The sequence below is a fragment of the Phlebotomus papatasi genome, unplaced genomic scaffold (assembly GCF_024763615.1).
Source record: "Phlebotomus papatasi isolate M1 unplaced genomic scaffold, Ppap_2.1 HiC_scaffold_54, whole genome shotgun sequence".
In the NCBI taxonomy this organism is placed as follows: Eukaryota; Metazoa; Arthropoda; class Insecta; order Diptera; family Psychodidae; genus Phlebotomus; species Phlebotomus papatasi.
Genome location: NW_026604737.1, coordinates 95,731 through 114,181, shown reverse-complemented (window position 1 = coordinate 114,181; position 18,451 = coordinate 95,731). Strand labels below are relative to the sequence as shown.

Here is an 18,451-nt window from a genome sequence, read left to right as displayed (position 1 = left end):
CTTTTCTTACTACATTTCGTTCGTAGAGATGATGCTCCTTTGTTTCTCCAGGCATTTGTCCAACCTAGTTATCACAAAAGCTAAAACTTCACGAAATTTCGTGAGAAAAACACCTGTCCAAAATAAGGACTATCACCCCACTGGTGAATATCTTAGAAAATTCCCCATTTTTCGCACGAAAAACGTAATTCACAAGGCAAATCTCACTTCAGGTCAAATGTATAAATCACCATTAATGTGAATCAACACAATATTCAATGAATATTCAATAATATCACTCAAAAAAGCGAAGAAACATTGTTAGTACTTCATCACAGCTAAATGAGACAGAAGTAAACACAAAGTTCTGTCATATTTCTCGTAAGCAATTGCTCACACTGAATTTTCAACAAAGCAATTTTAACTTAAATCATATTCAAAATTTAACGTATTTAGTGTTAAAATCTTCCAAAAAGAACAAATATTTAGATATTCATTATTCATCAAATATTGGAATAAAAATTCATAATTTTAATCAATTTATTTTTAGTGTCCAATTTTACCTTCAAAGTGTCCAAATTTAGAAACTGTCTAAAATTATGAGCCTTTCCCCTATGTATTTTTTGATAGCTTTTAACGCACAATTTCAAAACTGATAAGTCAATTCTCTTTAGGAAAAAACTTGCCAATAGTCTTCAGTGCATCTATGCAAAAACGTATTGAAAAATGAAATTTCGAGAGGTCCCTGAGGACAATATTATCACGGACGCTGTTTTTGTACTTTAATCATTTAAACTTAGAGCCTTTTAAATCTTTGACTTCAGATTTCCAAAGTTCTATCATAATACGACCCTTATGGCGGGTAAGGAGGCGAAACATATAACTCAAAATCGAGGAAATACTGCTATTTCCGTGGAGTTATCATAAATCATAATAAATATCATGTCATACATCAAAATAATAAAAATTATAATAATAGAGATCATGTTTTTTAATCTTAAAAAAGGACAAATAATCCTAACCGGCTTATGTAGGTGAGATTCTTAACGTGAGCTAACTCAGAATGAATGCAAATTCGATTTAGAGCTGAAGTTGGGGTACACCATTCAGTTATCTTGAATCAAATTCATACAAATACAAATTTTGTATTTAAGCCAAAATATCAAGGATTTGGATGGACTGACAGAAAAGTGATATGGGTGAAATGTAGACCAGAATGTTCTCTATAATTTTGCTGTAGAACTTGATCTCATCGATTAATCAGAAGCCGAGATAATCGAGGTTGTTTGTTTCTGAACTCGTTCTTCGTCCAGAGCGCCCCAAGTGTTCATTTGATGAACTTCAACTATATCAAAGAATTGTTGTATTTTGTGAGACTTTGCATTTAAAACCCTATTTTAAGTGTCTTGGTCGAGTAGAAGCAGTCAAATTGGCATCTGAGTGGTGTCAAAGCGGTTTTATGGGAAGAAACAATTTTTTCACGCTTAAACGGCGAAATCGGAGAGATAGCGTAGTCTGAGCCGAAAATAATGTATGGACGAAATGTAGACACAAATGTCCTCTACAATTATGTCGAAGTAATAATTAAAATCGGTTTAGCGATAGTCGAGATAATTTATGTTATGTGATATTGAAATTGGTTTTTCGACTGTGGCGCCCCTGGTGATGCTCCTAGAAAGTCAAAATGTCCAAGAAAGTTGAAGCATTTTGAAAGATCTTTTATTTGAGCCATCACTAATCAAAATAGGTCAAATAGAACCGGAGATATGATTTTTTGAATTTCGTGAATTTTGACCCCTCATATCTCCGGTTCTATTTTAACTACAGAGAACCCACGACACTTTTTGGAAACCTTATACCTTAGACTACAACACTCTAAAATTTGATTAACTTGCACAATGGCGTTTTTGAGAAAAACGAGTTTGAATTTTGATATAGATTTGAGAAAATTATATAAATAATAATTTAGTACTGTATTTATCATGGAAAAAATGACGTTTCCATTTGGAATAGCGACAAATTTCCATTTGGAGCAGGTTTTGAATTAGCTTAATTTACCCTACCTATTTTACAATTTTACAAAGATTCTTTGCTCCAGAAATGTTTTTATTAAAAACGACAACTTGGGGTAAAAAGTAACAAAAACTATGTAGCAAAGGGTAAGAAAAATCGAAGCAATTTCTGATGTCTTCCGACAAAAAGAAACATCAATGTCATGTGTCGCCGCTTGTTGTTTGCATTGGTCAAATGATTTGCAATCTCTTTGAGTTTTTTTTATAAAATAACTTGAAAGACGCTTTTCTTGTTCAGATAGAGAAAACGGTGTTTTACAAAGGTGTAGAGGAACAAATTTCCTATCAAAAATATATCATTTAGGTATTTTTTTAAAATTTACGGAAGCTTGCTATAAAGTAAGTCAAAATGTGTGTGGAAAATAAATAAATGTCTATTAAACTCTAAGTTTAAATTCCTAAGAAGGGATGTAAACTAGAAAAATTGTATGGGGCGTGGCTTATCTTTCCATTGATAAAATTTCTTTAAAGCATTTTGGATACTGAAATGTATTATATATTTTTTAGTTTCACCGGGAATATAAAAAAAAATAGAAAAAATATAGGGAATTTCCATGAAGTCTTTTTTCTACCAATATTACTTGTAGCGGACTTTTGAAAATAAGGCTATTAGGGTAACGATACTAAATTTCGACATATTTTCATGTAACCGCCAAATTATTATGTTTGAAATATAATATTTTTAATACAAATAAATTTTTTTTGTTACTTCTTCTTGAGCAGTGTTACTTGTAACCTGAACTTGGATAGGCCATCTTCTTTGTTTTTTTCTAAAAATATAGACATAGCTTTGTCTAATAGATCCTTCCTTGCCCTTTCAGGGCTTTTCAAGAGTGTTTTTCACATTATCTCGTTCGTCAAAGGGATATTTTTCGTTTAGCATTAGACAGAGCATGAAAAAAAACTTATAATGCATGAAAATTTTAGGAACAAAAAAATGGGCGAAATTGCAAACTGGCCGAACTTTGGTATCTTAAGTACCAAATTACTTTAAGTAATTCTGAAAATTTATTTCAAAATATCACAATTAAAATTTAATATATAAAAACAAAGAAATATTTATCAGCAAATTTTTTGGGAAATAAAATTCTGGAAAATATAATAAAATTATTGCATTAAAAAAACAATACAATAAATAATTAACATTAAATTATTAAATTATTAATAGCATTATATTTTATGTAGCATTATTGCAAAAAAAAAACAATAAATTTATTGATTTAATAAAATCTTTTTTCTCATTTCCAATTATTTGCAAAATATTTCATGTTGCAGTGCAGTTGATTACAATGCAACGAAAAGTATCAAAGTCAATTGTTACATTGCCCCACGTTATTGAGTAAGAAATTATTATTCTCTCTCTGATGGATTTTCCATATTTCCATTAAGCCTTGCGGTTAGCTGAGAATTTTCTTTTATGATCTCTCTGTAATTTGCAGGAAGAGCACTAAAATTTCTATATATAATTACGTATTTCAAATCCCATTAAATCAACGTCAAGTTCAAGAGTTGTTCAGTCAATAAATAAAATAGATTTTTTTTAATAGAAAATCCGTGCATCTTTTAAAATTTTCTAGAAAAAAAAAACAATATTACCTGTTTGCTTTCTGTAGAAGCTTCCTTAATTTGGTCTCCGTTTGGCAGAGTACCACCTAAAATTTGCGATTGCTGCTCACGTTCGTTGGATGGAAAAGATGCCAGAGACACTTTGCTATCGTCCACTGAAGATTTCTCCACAATCAGAGAATTATTGTTGATACTCACGTCGTCTGCCGAGGGTTTTGGAAAACTAAAGAAATTGGGCTGCACTTCGTCTGGCTTCAATTCTGGCGGACAATCGAAGAAACTGGCATGAATATCAGTTTGATTCTTATTCACGTCCTCTGTGGTGTGATCTGTTGGCAATTGGGCGTTTTGATTGGTGTCAAACCAATTAGCTGATTGATCACCGAAAAAATTGACTGTCTGTGTAACTTTGGGCAGTGTCGTTGCCTCCAATTCCGTACACAATTGATCAATGTGCGATTTTTCTGGTGTATAGGGAACTTTCTCGTCAATCGGACTCTTGGGCAGGAAAAATGCCTGATCCGGTTGAACTGAAGGTACAGGTTCTGAAGTGGACTTGAAAATTGTCGGTGATGAGACTTTTGTCTCAATCTTTAGCTCTGCCTGCGGAGCTGCGGGGGCTTGAGATGTTGCTTGGACAAATGCACTTGGTGCTTGAGATGGTGTGAAAAAATTTACTGGCACTGAGGGAGTTTGATTGGATTCCGGCACGAAGAAAGTTGTCTTTGTCTCTGGAATCAGTGAATTCTTGTATGTCGGAGTTTTTTTCTTGGCCAAACGATATCCACTGAAGGGATTGGCAGTGTTTGTTGGTGGTGGCGCTGATGGTGTTTCGGATTTTACTGATGTCTGGACAGGTGGAAAGCCTGGTTGAGCTTGAGGCTGTACTGATGGAGGATACAGGGGAACAGTAGGCGTTGAAGGAGGAAAAGTTGATGGAGGAGCAAAAAATCCGCTTTGGCTCCCAGAAACAGATTCAGGAGGAAATATCTGTGCTTGAGTCACTTGAGGAGCAGAACTTCCTGTAATAGGTCCAGGATGATTCCCTTGGAGAACAGAAGCTGTTGGAGGAGGTGCAAATTGACTTTTTGGAGACGGTTCAGGCTGAGTCACTTGAGGAGCAAAGAATGCAACTGGGCTTGCAGAAGGTGGTTTAGACTGATTCACTGGAGATGCCTCTGGTTGAATCACTTGAGGAGCAGAAGAGAATGGAACTTGGCTCGCTGGAGATACTCCTGACTGATTCCCTTGGGAAGTAAAGAATGGACCTTGGCTTGCCAAAGGAGGCTCAGGCGGAACTTGAGAAGCAGAGGAAAATGGAACTTGACTCGCTGGAGGTGGTCCTGGCTGATTCCCTTGAGGACTAAAGAATGGACCTTGACTCACTGGAGGCTCAGGAATAGCAGAAGAAGATTTCGGAGAGATACCCTGTCCTCTCAAAGAACCACCAAGTGGATTTGTATTGAACAGTTGAGGATTAATAAAAACTGGTGCTTGCACTGCTGGCTGAATTAATTTTTCCTGACCTGGAATGCTTCCAACAGAATCTACAGAAGATATTTCAGCTGCAACTGGCACTTCCTGCACACTGCTCTTGCCTTGAAAACGATCAAGGATCGGAGCTGAGAAAAATGATGACAGAGAAAATTTATTTTGATTCCCCTGAGGTACTTGTGCCTGCTGTTCCGGAACAGACGGAATGATGGGAGCTACCTGTGGAGCAGCTGGCTGCTGAGGTGGTGAATAGAAATTCACAGGTGGTGGAGTTACAGGCTTATGCTCAGGAACTGGAATTGGTGGTAAATTATGTGTCTGTGGAGGAAATGCTGGTGCTTCCTGAGCAATATTTCCACTAGACAGTCCGGGAACAGGTGCGTAAGTCTTCTTCTTGTTACCACCAAGACGGAAAGTATTGGTGGATGTTGCAGTTGGAGGCGGAGGCGTATGACCGGCTGAAAAAGCTGATATAGCCGGATCTTCCGGAGAAAAGAGCAATGGAGATGCCTGTGGTTGTTCCACGGGATTCTGTGATGTTTGATTCAGCACCTGTTGTTCATAAATTGCATCCAAAGGACTTCTGTAGGCACCTTGAGGGGGATTTATGGTACTTTCCTGGCCACTCAATGGCTCACTTTGTTCCCCCGTGCTACCTTTGAGGATGCTGGAAAAAGTTGAAAATACCGTAGATGCCACTGAGGGAATATGCTGCAGAGATTCCTTCAGCTGTGTTGCCTGAACAAGTGGACTGAATAGAGAATCACCCCCTTGTTGATTTACTGATAAAGGCTTTTCCCCAGTACTTCCGCCGTAAGGATCAATTCCCTGCAGTGGATTGTACAATTGAGGCTCTGATGAAGCCCCCAAAAAGGATCCCTGCTGTTCAGCACTTGGTTCCAAACTGATGTCACTGAAATTGGCCTCAGAGGCAACAGGTGGTGGTGGTGAACCGAACAGTGCCGGTCGGATTTCCTCTGCAACAACAGAGAATCAAATGGAGTCAAAAAAAAAACAATGTTTCAACTTAAGAAAATAGAGCGAAATTGCTTTAATTTACTAATTTCTTGCATTTCCTCAAAATATGAATTTTGTGGCAATTTTCTACGATATACTTTATAACCTGGGTAAGTTTTTCTCTATCCTTATGAGCTGACTCAGACAGGAGGGTAATCGCAAAATGTGTATATTGCAAAAACTATCAAGCTTTATTACAGCACGTGAAAGAAATATTACCATCAGCTGATTAAATTTTATTTGTATTTACTAACAAAAAGTTTGTCTTGTTTTAAACATTGTTTACTTTTTATGTTTTTCTATTTTACAAAAAAAAAATGGCATTTAATTCTGATCACGAGAACGAGATTATTAGTCAATTCAATACAGAAGAGCTACAAAAAAAGGGACAGATAATCCTAACCGGCTTATGTAGGTGAGATTCTTAATGTGAGCTAATTCGAAATGTACGCAAATTCGATTTAGAGCTGAAGTTGGGGGACGCCATTCAGTTATATTAAATCAAATTCGTGAAATTATACAAATTTTGTATTTAAACCAAAATACCAAGGATTTGGATGGAGTGACAGAAAAGTGATATATGGGTGAAATGTAGACCAGAATATTCTCTATCATTTTGCCATAGAACATGATCTCATCGATTACTCAGAAGCCAAGATAAGCGCGGTTTTTTGTTTCTCAACTCGTTTTTTCGACCAGAGCGCCCCAAGTGTTCATTTGATAAACTTCAACTATATCAAATAATTGTTGTATTTTGTGAGACTTTCCATTTAAAACCCTATTTTTAATGTCTTGGTGGAGTAGAGGCAGTCAAATTGGCATCTGAGCGATTTCAAAGCGTTATTATGGGAAAAATCGATTTTTTCACACTTAAACGGCAAAATCGGAGAGATAGCGTAGTCTGAGCGGAAAATGATGTATGGACGAAATGTAGACACAAATGTCCTCTACAATTATGTCGAAGTAATCATCAAAGCACTCAATGGGTCAAGTGGTAGAGCACTCGCTCTATGATGCAAGTGTCCCGAGTTCGAATTCCCTTTAGGTCACCAGGAATTTTTCTGGCGTTAAAGGTGTTCGGATTGCATCCAGTGAGCTTCACTGCACTTGATTCCACGGGCATGGGACTGACAACCTCATCCCGTACAAGAAAAAAATAATAATGCATGTCTAGAAATCCCCTTCCGGGAAGGCCTAGTTCCTTCATGGAATGTTGTGCCAGCATTATTATTGGTATTATTAATCATCAAAATCGGTTCAGCGACAGTCGAGATAATTGAGGTTATGTGATATTGAAATTGGTTTTTCGACTGTGGCGCCCCTGGTGTTGGTCCCACGAAGTTCAAATATTCTAGAAAGTTGTAGCATTTGGTGAGATCTTTCGTTTAAGCCCTCACTTATCAAAATCGGCCAAATAGAACCGGAGATATGATTTTTTGAATTTCGTGAACTTTGACCCCTCATATCTCCGGTTCTATTATAACCACACCGCACTTACAGTACCTAAGTACACTTACTTTTGGAAAAGTCCTAGACTGGACTACAACACTCTAATTTGATTAACTTGCACAATGACGTTTTTGAGAAAAATGAATTTGAATTTTGATGAATTTTGACGCTATCGCAGTGCCACCTGTGGTGACTTTTTGAACTTCCATCTGAAAGTGCTCATCGAGACAAAACCAAAAACCCAAAATTTAGCTGAAAATGTTAATTAGAACCGGAGATAGAGGTCGGTCAATATTCGAAATTTGACCCCTTATAGCTCGGGTCAGGGGTTATCGATCGACTTAAGTATTTTTTTTTGTTTGGTAGGTATAATTAGCGGCTACAACATACTAAAATTTCAGCCCGATACACAAAAGAATTTTTGAATTATTTAACTTAGAAAATTGAAAAATCTTTAAAAATAGCGCTCCTAGCGGTGGTTTTATGAACTTACGATGGTAGAAAGGGAAGTGGAATTTTACGAGAGCTTTTTGAAACGCCCTCACTTTTTAAATTCTGACAATTAGAACCGGAGTTATGGCCATTTTAAGAAATTTTTTTGGACCTTTATAGCTCGGGTCAGGGGGGTCGGAGGTCCTTAGGTTTGGTATTGATCGAAAGCTGTAAGACCCATCTATAACATACTAAAATTTGAGCCCGATCGATGCCATAGGGGCGGAGCCATTGAGAAAACAAAAAAGGGGGGTATTCAAAATGGTGGAAAGGGGGGTCAATGCACCAAGTTGCAATTTTAATACGATATATAACCATTTCCGAAAACCGCAAGACGATATCTTTTTTAGTTTAGGAGCTATTAAGCTCCAAAGAGCGGCCGGCCGGGAAAGTAAATTAGCCACATATTCGTGATCAGGAAGTGATGAAACACATTTTGGCCAAATTTGAGCTCGATCGGACGACATGAAATTTTATTAGGATTATAGTAGGTGAGATTATTAAGAATCTCACCTAATTGAGTAGGAACTGTTTTGGGCCGCAGCCCCAAGAACAAACACCACACAAAGCAGGATCAGAAAGTAGTGTGTTGAATTAGTGAGCATTATTTTCTGCTAACACGACTGCAAAATCATAATATTTGGATAAATATGAGCTAAAGCGGAAATTGTTGTGGAAATTTACGACACTTGCTCTTTCTGCGACATTTTAGACACAATATAAGCGAGTGATTTCCGCTGTGGGGAAACGGGAATTAGTCAGGAGAATTTTCGCCCTTTATACCTCTGGGATTTTCCCTCATCAAACCAATTCGTCATACAACAAACTTTTTACTCCATTGTCCAGCTTCATTTCCTCGCACACAAAGCCAATTAAACTCTTTTTTTTTGTTACGATTTTTAAGTTTTTTTTAGCTTTTAGAGAAGCTTTTAGAGAATTGTTTTAAGAAACAATTCTCTCCAAGAAAGGGCACTAGAAATTTTCCTATTCTTGGAAAACAATCAATATAATTCTACAACATTTTCACATAATTCTCAATTAAATTCCTTCTTATCATGAAATTTTCATTTCCTCAAGCCATTGAATGTGTTTCCACACATTTTATCACTCATCCATACTTCACATTGAAGGTTAGGTAGTTGCTTTAGTTTTGAAAATGGGCTGGGCATTGGAATATAATAATGTATAGATCAATCTTTTATGAAGAGTAAATTGAATTTTTACTGCAAAAAAAAATAACACAATGATGCAAGCACTAGACCTAGAGAGTAATAATATCCTTGACATTGGGGAAAAACTACTTTTTAAAGTCTTTTTTTCATATTTTTTCCATTCAAGCAAATAAAAGAACAATTGAATTAAAAAAGTTAGAGAATCCATAAAGCAGCTTTATCTATTTTAACTGCTTGAACTCCACGGGAGAGCAGTGCCCACAATCCAGATTTTTTTCGACTTCTCACTATCCTGGCTTCCAAGTGGTAAGAGATATTCCGGTCTTCGGTAATCCCCACAAGTCAACATTTTCTAGCAAACTAATTTACCCAAATTACCCTCCAGCCTCCAGCCTCCACCCCTTCCATCCCTCCAAAAAAAACATGTTTTTTGACTTAATGTCAAAATTGGCCTTGGCGATTTCGTTCGTTTTTGGGTATGTTTTGGTTTGGAGGTAGTTCAGCTAAACATTAATCCATTGACACCTATCACCGGAAGGGCATTCAAGGTCAAAGTTCAACCACCCTGGAGGGTATAATTTTCAATGGATTTGGTTAAATTTGGATTTTTTTGAAAGGTCTTGTAATTCTTGTAATTCTTTCTGCTCTATCACTGAGAGAAATCCGAAAAAGTTAAAATAACATTCCTGAAATGTTAATTTTACCCTGCAGTATTGATCCAAAATCGGTGTAAATATTACCCTTTTTAGGTGTATTATGGGTTAAAGTTACCCTTTTTCATGTTAATTTTACCCTTAAAAAGGTGTAAAATTAACATTAAAAAATGTTGATATATTTTTACACCTAAAAAGTGTTAAAGTTCTGAGGAAAAAAAGTTGATCGCACCCTCTTTTTTTCTCAGTGATCTTAAAAACGCCCAGCATTTTCAAAACTAAAGCACTAGCCTTCAGTGTGAAATTATGTATGAGACATAAAATGTGTGGACACGGTGGAAATATATTCAATGGCTTGAGGATTTTCCAGCCTTTTGATCCATATCAAAAAATTGAAACGGTATGAGATATCGACTCGAACTCACAACTTTGCGAGTCGAGTCAGAAATCTCTTTCATATTTCGAATATACCATATATTCGAAAGGATATCTGGTGCGGTGTCAGCCAAAATCCCGAATAATGGGCCAAAATCCTGAAAGCCAAAATCCCGAATTCTTAAAAGTGCCACAGCTACTCCCACGATTGTACCCGCGCTTGCTGGAGGCAAAGGGAAATCTTCTGTGTCTTATGAAATTATTCTAAACATTTTCCTCCATACAATTTCATCCCTTTCAGGATTTTGAAAATTCGGGATTTTGGCCTTTTCGAAATTTTGGCGTTCGGGATTTTGGCTGACACCGCACCAGATATCCTTTCGAAAGACTCATTAAATAAAAATTATCTTCTTAAAAAAAACGTTGAAATTATGAAAGTAAAATGTCCTATGAAATTCGATTATTTTAAGGAAATCAACACTTAAGCATATACTTTGAGAAAGAAAGCCATATAATATTGACTAAATAGAACCCTTTGCCCAAAGAGAACGGATGCGTTCTCAACGTCAACCTGGTAGGAATGCACCTAATACGGGCTTCAGACTTAAAGCGGGCTTCAGACTAGAAGAAGTTTAGCCAAGTTCCCGAAGGTCTCAAAATCCTAAATAGCGAGCAATTTCATTGCTTTTTAAGAGCCTATAATAGGTCATTCATCTTTAATAATCCATTCCTAAGTTAAGTGTTTCCAAAAAAATCGTGATAGATAAGAGATTAAAGCAGTTAAGTCATTTGGCTAAACCTTAGGCCTGAAACCCGTATAAAACTTTATCCATATGGCTTAACTTCTTTGATGTGTTCTCAGAAAAGAAGTTTGACAAAATTTTAAGTTAAGATTAGTTTTATCATTATATTTTAAAAAACCACAAAAATTGCTTTATTAGAATTTTAGGAGGCTTTCGCAAACTAGGCTAAAACCTGAAACTTCTGAAACCTGTATAACACAATGGAGGCAACTTTCTGCAAGAAAGCACAATTTAAGACACAAAGTCATTCTCTGCATGTCACAGGAGACACTTCAGCGTGAAATATTCCAGGAGTCTTTGGTAAAAAAATTGGAAAATATGGAAAAAATTTAGCCACGAAATTTATTAGAAAAATGATTACTGATGGGTAAAACTTCCATTTCACTCATTTTAAAGTATCACTCGGTGATGAATTTAAATTAATTAAATTTCTAATTTATGAGAACTGTGATTATATCATCGGATCAATTTCACTTTAGTGGGAAATGGTGTACCTTTGAATTAGAGAAGCTTTAAAATTAAGCTTTTTTCTCCAATTTTTAAGTAGAACTGATCCCTATCATCATACAATTCAGCTTCACAATTGGTTTGTAGAACTAAATTAAATTATGAAAAGGACCTATTTCGTTTATAATTAGGAGAAACAGCCTTATTTTAAAGGTGCCATACATATTTTAAGTTCACTTCCAATTGCTTAAAATGGTTTTATTACAAGATAGATTAAACATAGGGAAAAGTTTGCCTTCGAAGGAATATTGGGGAAACCACACTTTATTCTAAATATGTATATATACTTCCTTTACTATTCATAGAAATATTTATCAGCATCATAAAAACATTTTTTTTTTTACAAATTATACGAAATGAAAAATTTCATTTGGTGGCTAATTCTACCCCAGTCTCTCATAAATTTATAGATACTGTAGTTAATCTTATCCACTGAACAAATGGTTGACATAAAGTCCAGCAAACATAAAAATCATTGCATACAATTATCCCATATTTATTTTTCCCCAGATTTCCCCTACACATGTTACACAGGTCAGTAAACAGATTCAAAGAACCTGTGATTATTAAAAGAATCATAGCTAAAAATTACATAGTCATACCTCAATAATTTATTTAGCACTTTTTCAGTTGCTCGAAGAAATAATTACTCGTATGAGGAAAATGCAATTTTAAATAACAATAAATCACACAAAACACTTCTGCATGGGACTATTTTACATAATTGCACTCATCTTTGTCAGTTTCCCAATGAATTTGATGGTTATTTCTCAAAGAAAACCCCATACCCACATACACTATTCATACGATGGTGATAATGAAAATGGATTCAAATAAAAGAAATATATTTACATTTCATTTCTACTGAAAACTCACAAACCTTCACCTATAATCTTCTCACTTATAGAGATACAAATTGAAAGACACTGCGACCGAGAAGATAATAATCATGTCTTTAATGATTAGGCGGGTTTTGCAGGGGAATTTTCAGTGTTGAGGAGAGACCCAGCCTCAGAATCCGGAGGCACGAATTAAAATCTCATTAGAAACAAATTACATCTCAGAAAAAAATGAGAATAAAACACTTTTGCCAAATAGAGCCCCGAAAACATAATTTATAACACTTCTTCTTTTAATTTTTCTTATACAAAAGACTCATCTTCCTATTTTGTGCAGTTTCTGATTAATCTTTCTATCAAAACAACATTCGGACACGTGATATTTTTATTATTTTTCTTGCTATTGAAACGCATTTTTTCTTAAATTCTTACAAACCACATTGGGAATGTTATATAATAACTCGTCGATGTCGAGAGAAAATTACGATTTTTATTTAGTCTCATTAAGAGATGAATATAAGTGAAACAGATTGAAATACGCACGTTGCTGTATGGATAAAATAATTTATCGTCATTTGCATTACGCATTGTCGTATAAGTATTTTACCAACTTGTCCGGAAAAATAGTTTAAGTTGAAAAACTTTACTCCACCAATTGATCTTTAAAGTCTTTAAATATTATAAAACTCCCTTAGTAAATTAAAGTAAATTTAGTAAATACAATTGTCATATCAGAGGTCAAATTCTCAAACGTAAACAATCACAACTGATCATTGGTTACTGTCCATTTTGTTTGTCGAGGTTAATCGGAAATTTAGCCATGGACTCCAAAACCAATTATCTCGTACAACACACCATTTTGTATTAATCCGAGACACTTTTCCTTCTTTTAAGCAGTGAGACAGAATTATCTTTATAGAATATATTAACCGGTAAACCATTCAAAAATTTATCTGGTTACGCCTGTGAATTTGGACTCAGATATAGGAAAATAGATTGCATTATGGGAGACTGGGGCAAAATTAGTCATCAAATGAAATTTTTCATTACGTATAATTCACAAAAAATAGTATCAGGCTTATAAATATTAAAAAAAAGGAAGTGAGGTGTTTACTTCGATAAAATTATGGTTTCCTTGTAAGGCAAACTATAACATCCCAATATCTAACACCATGCGTGACTAATTTTGCCCCAGTGTCCCCTATAGACATCAAAGAGATTTTGTCATTTATAATAAACTCTTTCAAATTCGGACATTTGGGATTGGGACTAAAATGTCATATGCATCGGAAGTAGAGAAAAATTCGGGCTTGAAAATTATAAAATGACAACTAACTCTTCTAAAATTTAACTGACGCTCAAATAAAAAAGTATCCCGATTTAAAAAAAAGAACTGATTAACGAGAGTCTACTGAACGACAAAACGGTTTAGACTGAAAATTGTTTTTGAGGTATTAAAATTTTTATTTTTAAAACTTTCAAATGTTTTTATTCGAAATATTGATTTTTCTGTTTATATGTTGAATTGCCTACGAGAATGAACGAGACGACTAGATTTAATTTTCATTCACTCTCATTGAAATGTCAAAAACTTGTTTTCCAAACAAAACTTATTGTGCTGTGGGCATAATATTTATTATTTCGAAATAATACTCTTCAAAACAAGAATAAATAGAAAAAATACGCTAATTTGAAATATGTATATTAAAATAAAAAAAAATGCTTTTATGACACTGGGTGATGAAAGCAACAATATAAAAATCAAAATATGCAGAAACCTGTTTAAAAGATTACTATTGAAGTGGCCTTTTTTTCTGCAGCAGCACTTCTTAAGTTGGTGATTTGAGATTCACGATAATTTGTGTCATTTGAATATTAATATATTAAGAATATGATTGGAATTCCTAATTTAAATGGAAAACTCGATGATGGCATATATCGCTTGTTGGTGTTGGACCAATTTTACCACGATAGGAGTTTCTCTGTGGGCGAAAAACACCATATGAACGATATAAACACACTCAAGAGACTCTCTGGCGTCGAATAAAGATGGAAATCACCACACTACCTCAAGAGATTTTATAACAAATTATTATTCAACTGGATGAGACGGTAAAATTATTAATATCATATATACGATATTTGTTAGGCTGCAATTCGGATATCAGTTAATCATTTATACGTATTTCTTTATTAGATTTATATCCATTAGAATTCCCAATTTATTATTATTATGAACCCAATAAAATTATTTAAGATAGAAATTTCAATTAGTTGGGGAAATTTTACTAAAGGCAAAAATAAGTTTAAAAATATTCAGGAAGCAGTAAGATAGTTTTAATGGTTTTAATACAGGAAGCAATATAAAAATTCATTGAGAATTTTAATAAACTAATTATTCATATCCATTGCTGGTGAATATTGACCTAAAATATAACTCTTCAACTAACCACAACAATGTAGGAGAAAAGTTTTTTTTTTGCTCTTTTTACAGAATATGTATCTTGAAATACTAATGTTAATATTTCTTCCATATCATTTATTAATTGACTCACATCCTAGAGGTGTTTTCTTGTCTCTATAAATCACACAAATTACCACATGGAGAAAATTTTCAAATGGAAAGTTAAGCTGTTTGCACAAAATATGATCCTGAATTATTTATTAGTATTAATTGGAACCTGTTTGAGGAATCTTGAGCAAAATTGAGAAAAAAAAAGAATCCAAATGAGTGTTAGACGCACGAGACATCTTTGTGGACATGAGTAGGTGGATTGAAATGGCAAAAAAGAGATGGTGTTACATCGTGTCTGAGAGCTTTATCACTATATGAAAGAATTCTATAGATTATTTGAATAATAATTCCTGAAATTCCAAGAGATTTGCGTCAGAAAAAGAAATTTTTCACTTTTTTGTGAATAATTTTTCCATCAATTTTTAGAACATGGGAGAGATGTCCAGTCACTTTAAAAGTAGAGGAACAAATTACAAGAAAAAATAAATAAATAGTATAAATAGATCGATAAAACAAAAAAATCTTCATTTTAGAAAATTTTTAACGTATAAGTTTGAGGAAAACGATAGAGCCATTTGATGATGGTGGTAACATGGGATTTAGACTGGAGGTTTAATCCAGTTCCCGAAGGAAATTTTTCTGATCTGAAAGGTGAGCTGGAAACATAAATTATTAAATTTTACCCAGTAGAAAACTTAAATATTTGATGTTAGGGGAAAGTGGGGGATATTTGAAATGGGGAGGCTTTGAAATTGAGCTTTGAGGCTATTCTTTTTATGCAAAATCATGACAGAATGTGCAAAATCGTCCAAATTTATGCTAATGAGGCACGAGTACATTTGGAAAACGCTATTGGCAGACCCACTCAGAGAGTTGATAACCGCATTAGGCATCTCTAATAGTGCGACCTTATGATTATCTGCTTAAAAAATTCAGAATCAGTTGGTTCCTGAAGGGACGCAGGCCTAAAACATTTCAAAAATCAATCGCAAATTAAGAAAAGCGGTAAGAATGGTTGGATTACTTCTTTACTGAGAGAAATCCGAAAAAGTTAAAATAACGTTCCGGAAATGTTAATTTTACCCTGCAGTATTGATCCGAAAACGATGTAAATATTACCCTTTTTAGGTGTATTATGGGTTAAAGTTACGCTTTTTTCATGTTTATTTTATCCTTAAAAAGGTATAAAATTAACATTAAAAAATGTTGATATATTTTTACACCCAAAATGTGTTAAAGTAATGACGAGAAAAAGTTAATCGCAGCCTATTTTTTCTCAGTGTTGGATTTCATGGATAAGCATGCCCAATCTGAATAAAAGGTTTTAGTTTTACTTAAAACATGTTAAAAAAAAGTAAATCTGTAACCTTTTAGCCAGATTGGATTTGGGGATCTCAGTGGCGCAATAAACCAGTTAGTGATAGATAGGGGAAAGTACTCTCCCTTCGAACTTACATAACTTCGAATAATGTGAATTTTCTTTAAGTTTTCCTAAGAGACTTAAACATTTCTATTAAATATTAGTTAGCTTATTATTAATTATTGATAATTATGTGACAATCATGTGGAAATCTTTTAGGAAAAGTAAAAGAAATTCACATTATTCGAAGGCATGAACGTTCCAAGGGAGAGTACTTTCCTCTAGTGGCGCAATAAATTTCATTACCAGTTTCATTTTTATTGTTGATTTTCTGTCCGTAAAAAGTGCCTCATCCTTCAATCCCGACCATAATTATAAATAATAACCCAACCATTATTACAATTTTTCTCAATATGCGATTGATTTTTGTAATATTTTGAACCTATGCTCCTTCAGAAATTAATTGATGTTTTTTGAACATAAATTTGTCAAGAAACTTATGGCCGACACTATATTTGAGCTTCGCAAGTGCTTTGCTGTGCAAAATTACAATAATATCCAGTTTCAATTTAAAATAGGAGAAAAAACTCTATTTTAAAGCTGCCCCAATTAAAGTGCACTACTTCCCCTGACATCAAAGACGGTCCTCCAGGTAAAAAAAAAGCCTATTTAATTTTGTCTTTTCCTAAATTTGCTTGAAAATTTTAGTTTATTTAAAGTGATAAATTGAGTAGCATAGCTCAAATTCGATATTATGCTGATGAAATTCACTTTTTTACGGTTGATTTGCATAGTGCTTAATTTTCTAAAATTAAACTTCTTAATATGAGTAATTTTGTAATTTTGCCAATATAAAAATATATTTCCAAGGTTTTTAGGACCAAAAAATACATCATGTGTTTTATTTTTTTGATTCATTACAGGAAATTGGCTTATCATATTCGTTGCAGATCTGTTAGGGTTAAAGTAGTTTCTTCTTACATGTAGTTTATATATAAATTCTATATTTTTATAACTTCATAATATTTTAAGTAATTTCTTCATTTATCAGAAAATAATACGTATTAATCCGAAATAAAATATCTTAAAAAATGGCACAAATTTTCTGTTTTTGTGTAAACATAAATCACGATATATTTTTTTTCTCTCGCAATCAACATAATGTCAAAGAATGGTCTTTAAAAAAAAGTCATATATTGACACAATTGACATAATAAATATGCTTTTTTGCCTTTTATGTCACAATCCATTTATTACACTCATGATTAACATTGTAAACACATTAAATTTTCCCTCTCATGTATTCTCCTCTTCATTGAAAGTAAACGCGAATTTCCATATCAGTTCCACTCTCAGTGTCACAAATTGATTGTAAATTTTAGAGTAAATATTGAAATTCCACGCAAGCCTCGAGTTTGTTCTCCTATACCTAGAAGTTGACTTAAAAAAAAAGGCATTATATCCCCCTTCCATTGAACTCTTTTTCTCAGCCCATCATCACAGTTTTACATTGTATTGAAATTCGTCCAAGTATATTATGCTTTTCGCGATGGAAAATTTCCTTGGAAATTTGTGGTGTGACCACCACCCACTTCCTTGTCACCGGAAATGGTACTAAACGTGGAATATGACTTTATTTAAAATTCAACTATACAAAAGTTCAACTCCAAACCGAAAGACCAAACCAGGGAAAAACCTTTTTTGCGGTTATAACAGTCATTTCATTTATCAGAAAGAAAAATACAAAGACTCGTTATTTCATTTTTTTTTCAAAAGAAAAACATGAAATGGGGTGAAAATTCTCATAAAACATCTTTCATCAGAAATTATTAAGAATTCTCCTTTCACAGAAATTGCAAATTTACACAAATTTATTTCTTTTCCTATTTATTTAGCATTTTATTTTTGAAAACATTTTTATTTGATGTGAGAGAAGAGACCGTCAGTATTTACAAGAACAGAGAATAAATTTGCAATTCATTAATCATATTTTTTCCAATAACAAAAAAAAATATTAATGGATCCCACGGAAAAAGCGATAATTGCACACATTCCCACCTTTGGGTGAAAAAAAAGAGGGAATTTATGAAAATTCTTCAATAAACACCGATTGAACAATCAGCTTTTTGTGTGCATTTCTTCTCAACAAAATAAGGTG

The 18,451-nt window shown here is 33.9% G+C and overlaps 1 protein-coding gene across 2 annotated transcripts in view; it reads right to left on the bottom strand.

The window, feature by feature from the left end:
- The window catches only part of LOC129809268 (uncharacterized), a 48,434-nt gene that overhangs the window by 5,888 nt on the left and 24,095 nt on the right, over positions 1 to 18,451 (bottom strand). For both annotated transcript variants that reach the window (XM_055859086.1, XM_055859087.1), the window contains exon 2: positions 3,648 to 6,088. In XM_055859086.1, the coding sequence (XP_055715061.1) occupies positions 3,648 to 6,088 (2,441 nt within the window). The remainder of the gene's footprint in view (positions 1 to 3,647; positions 6,089 to 18,451) is intronic.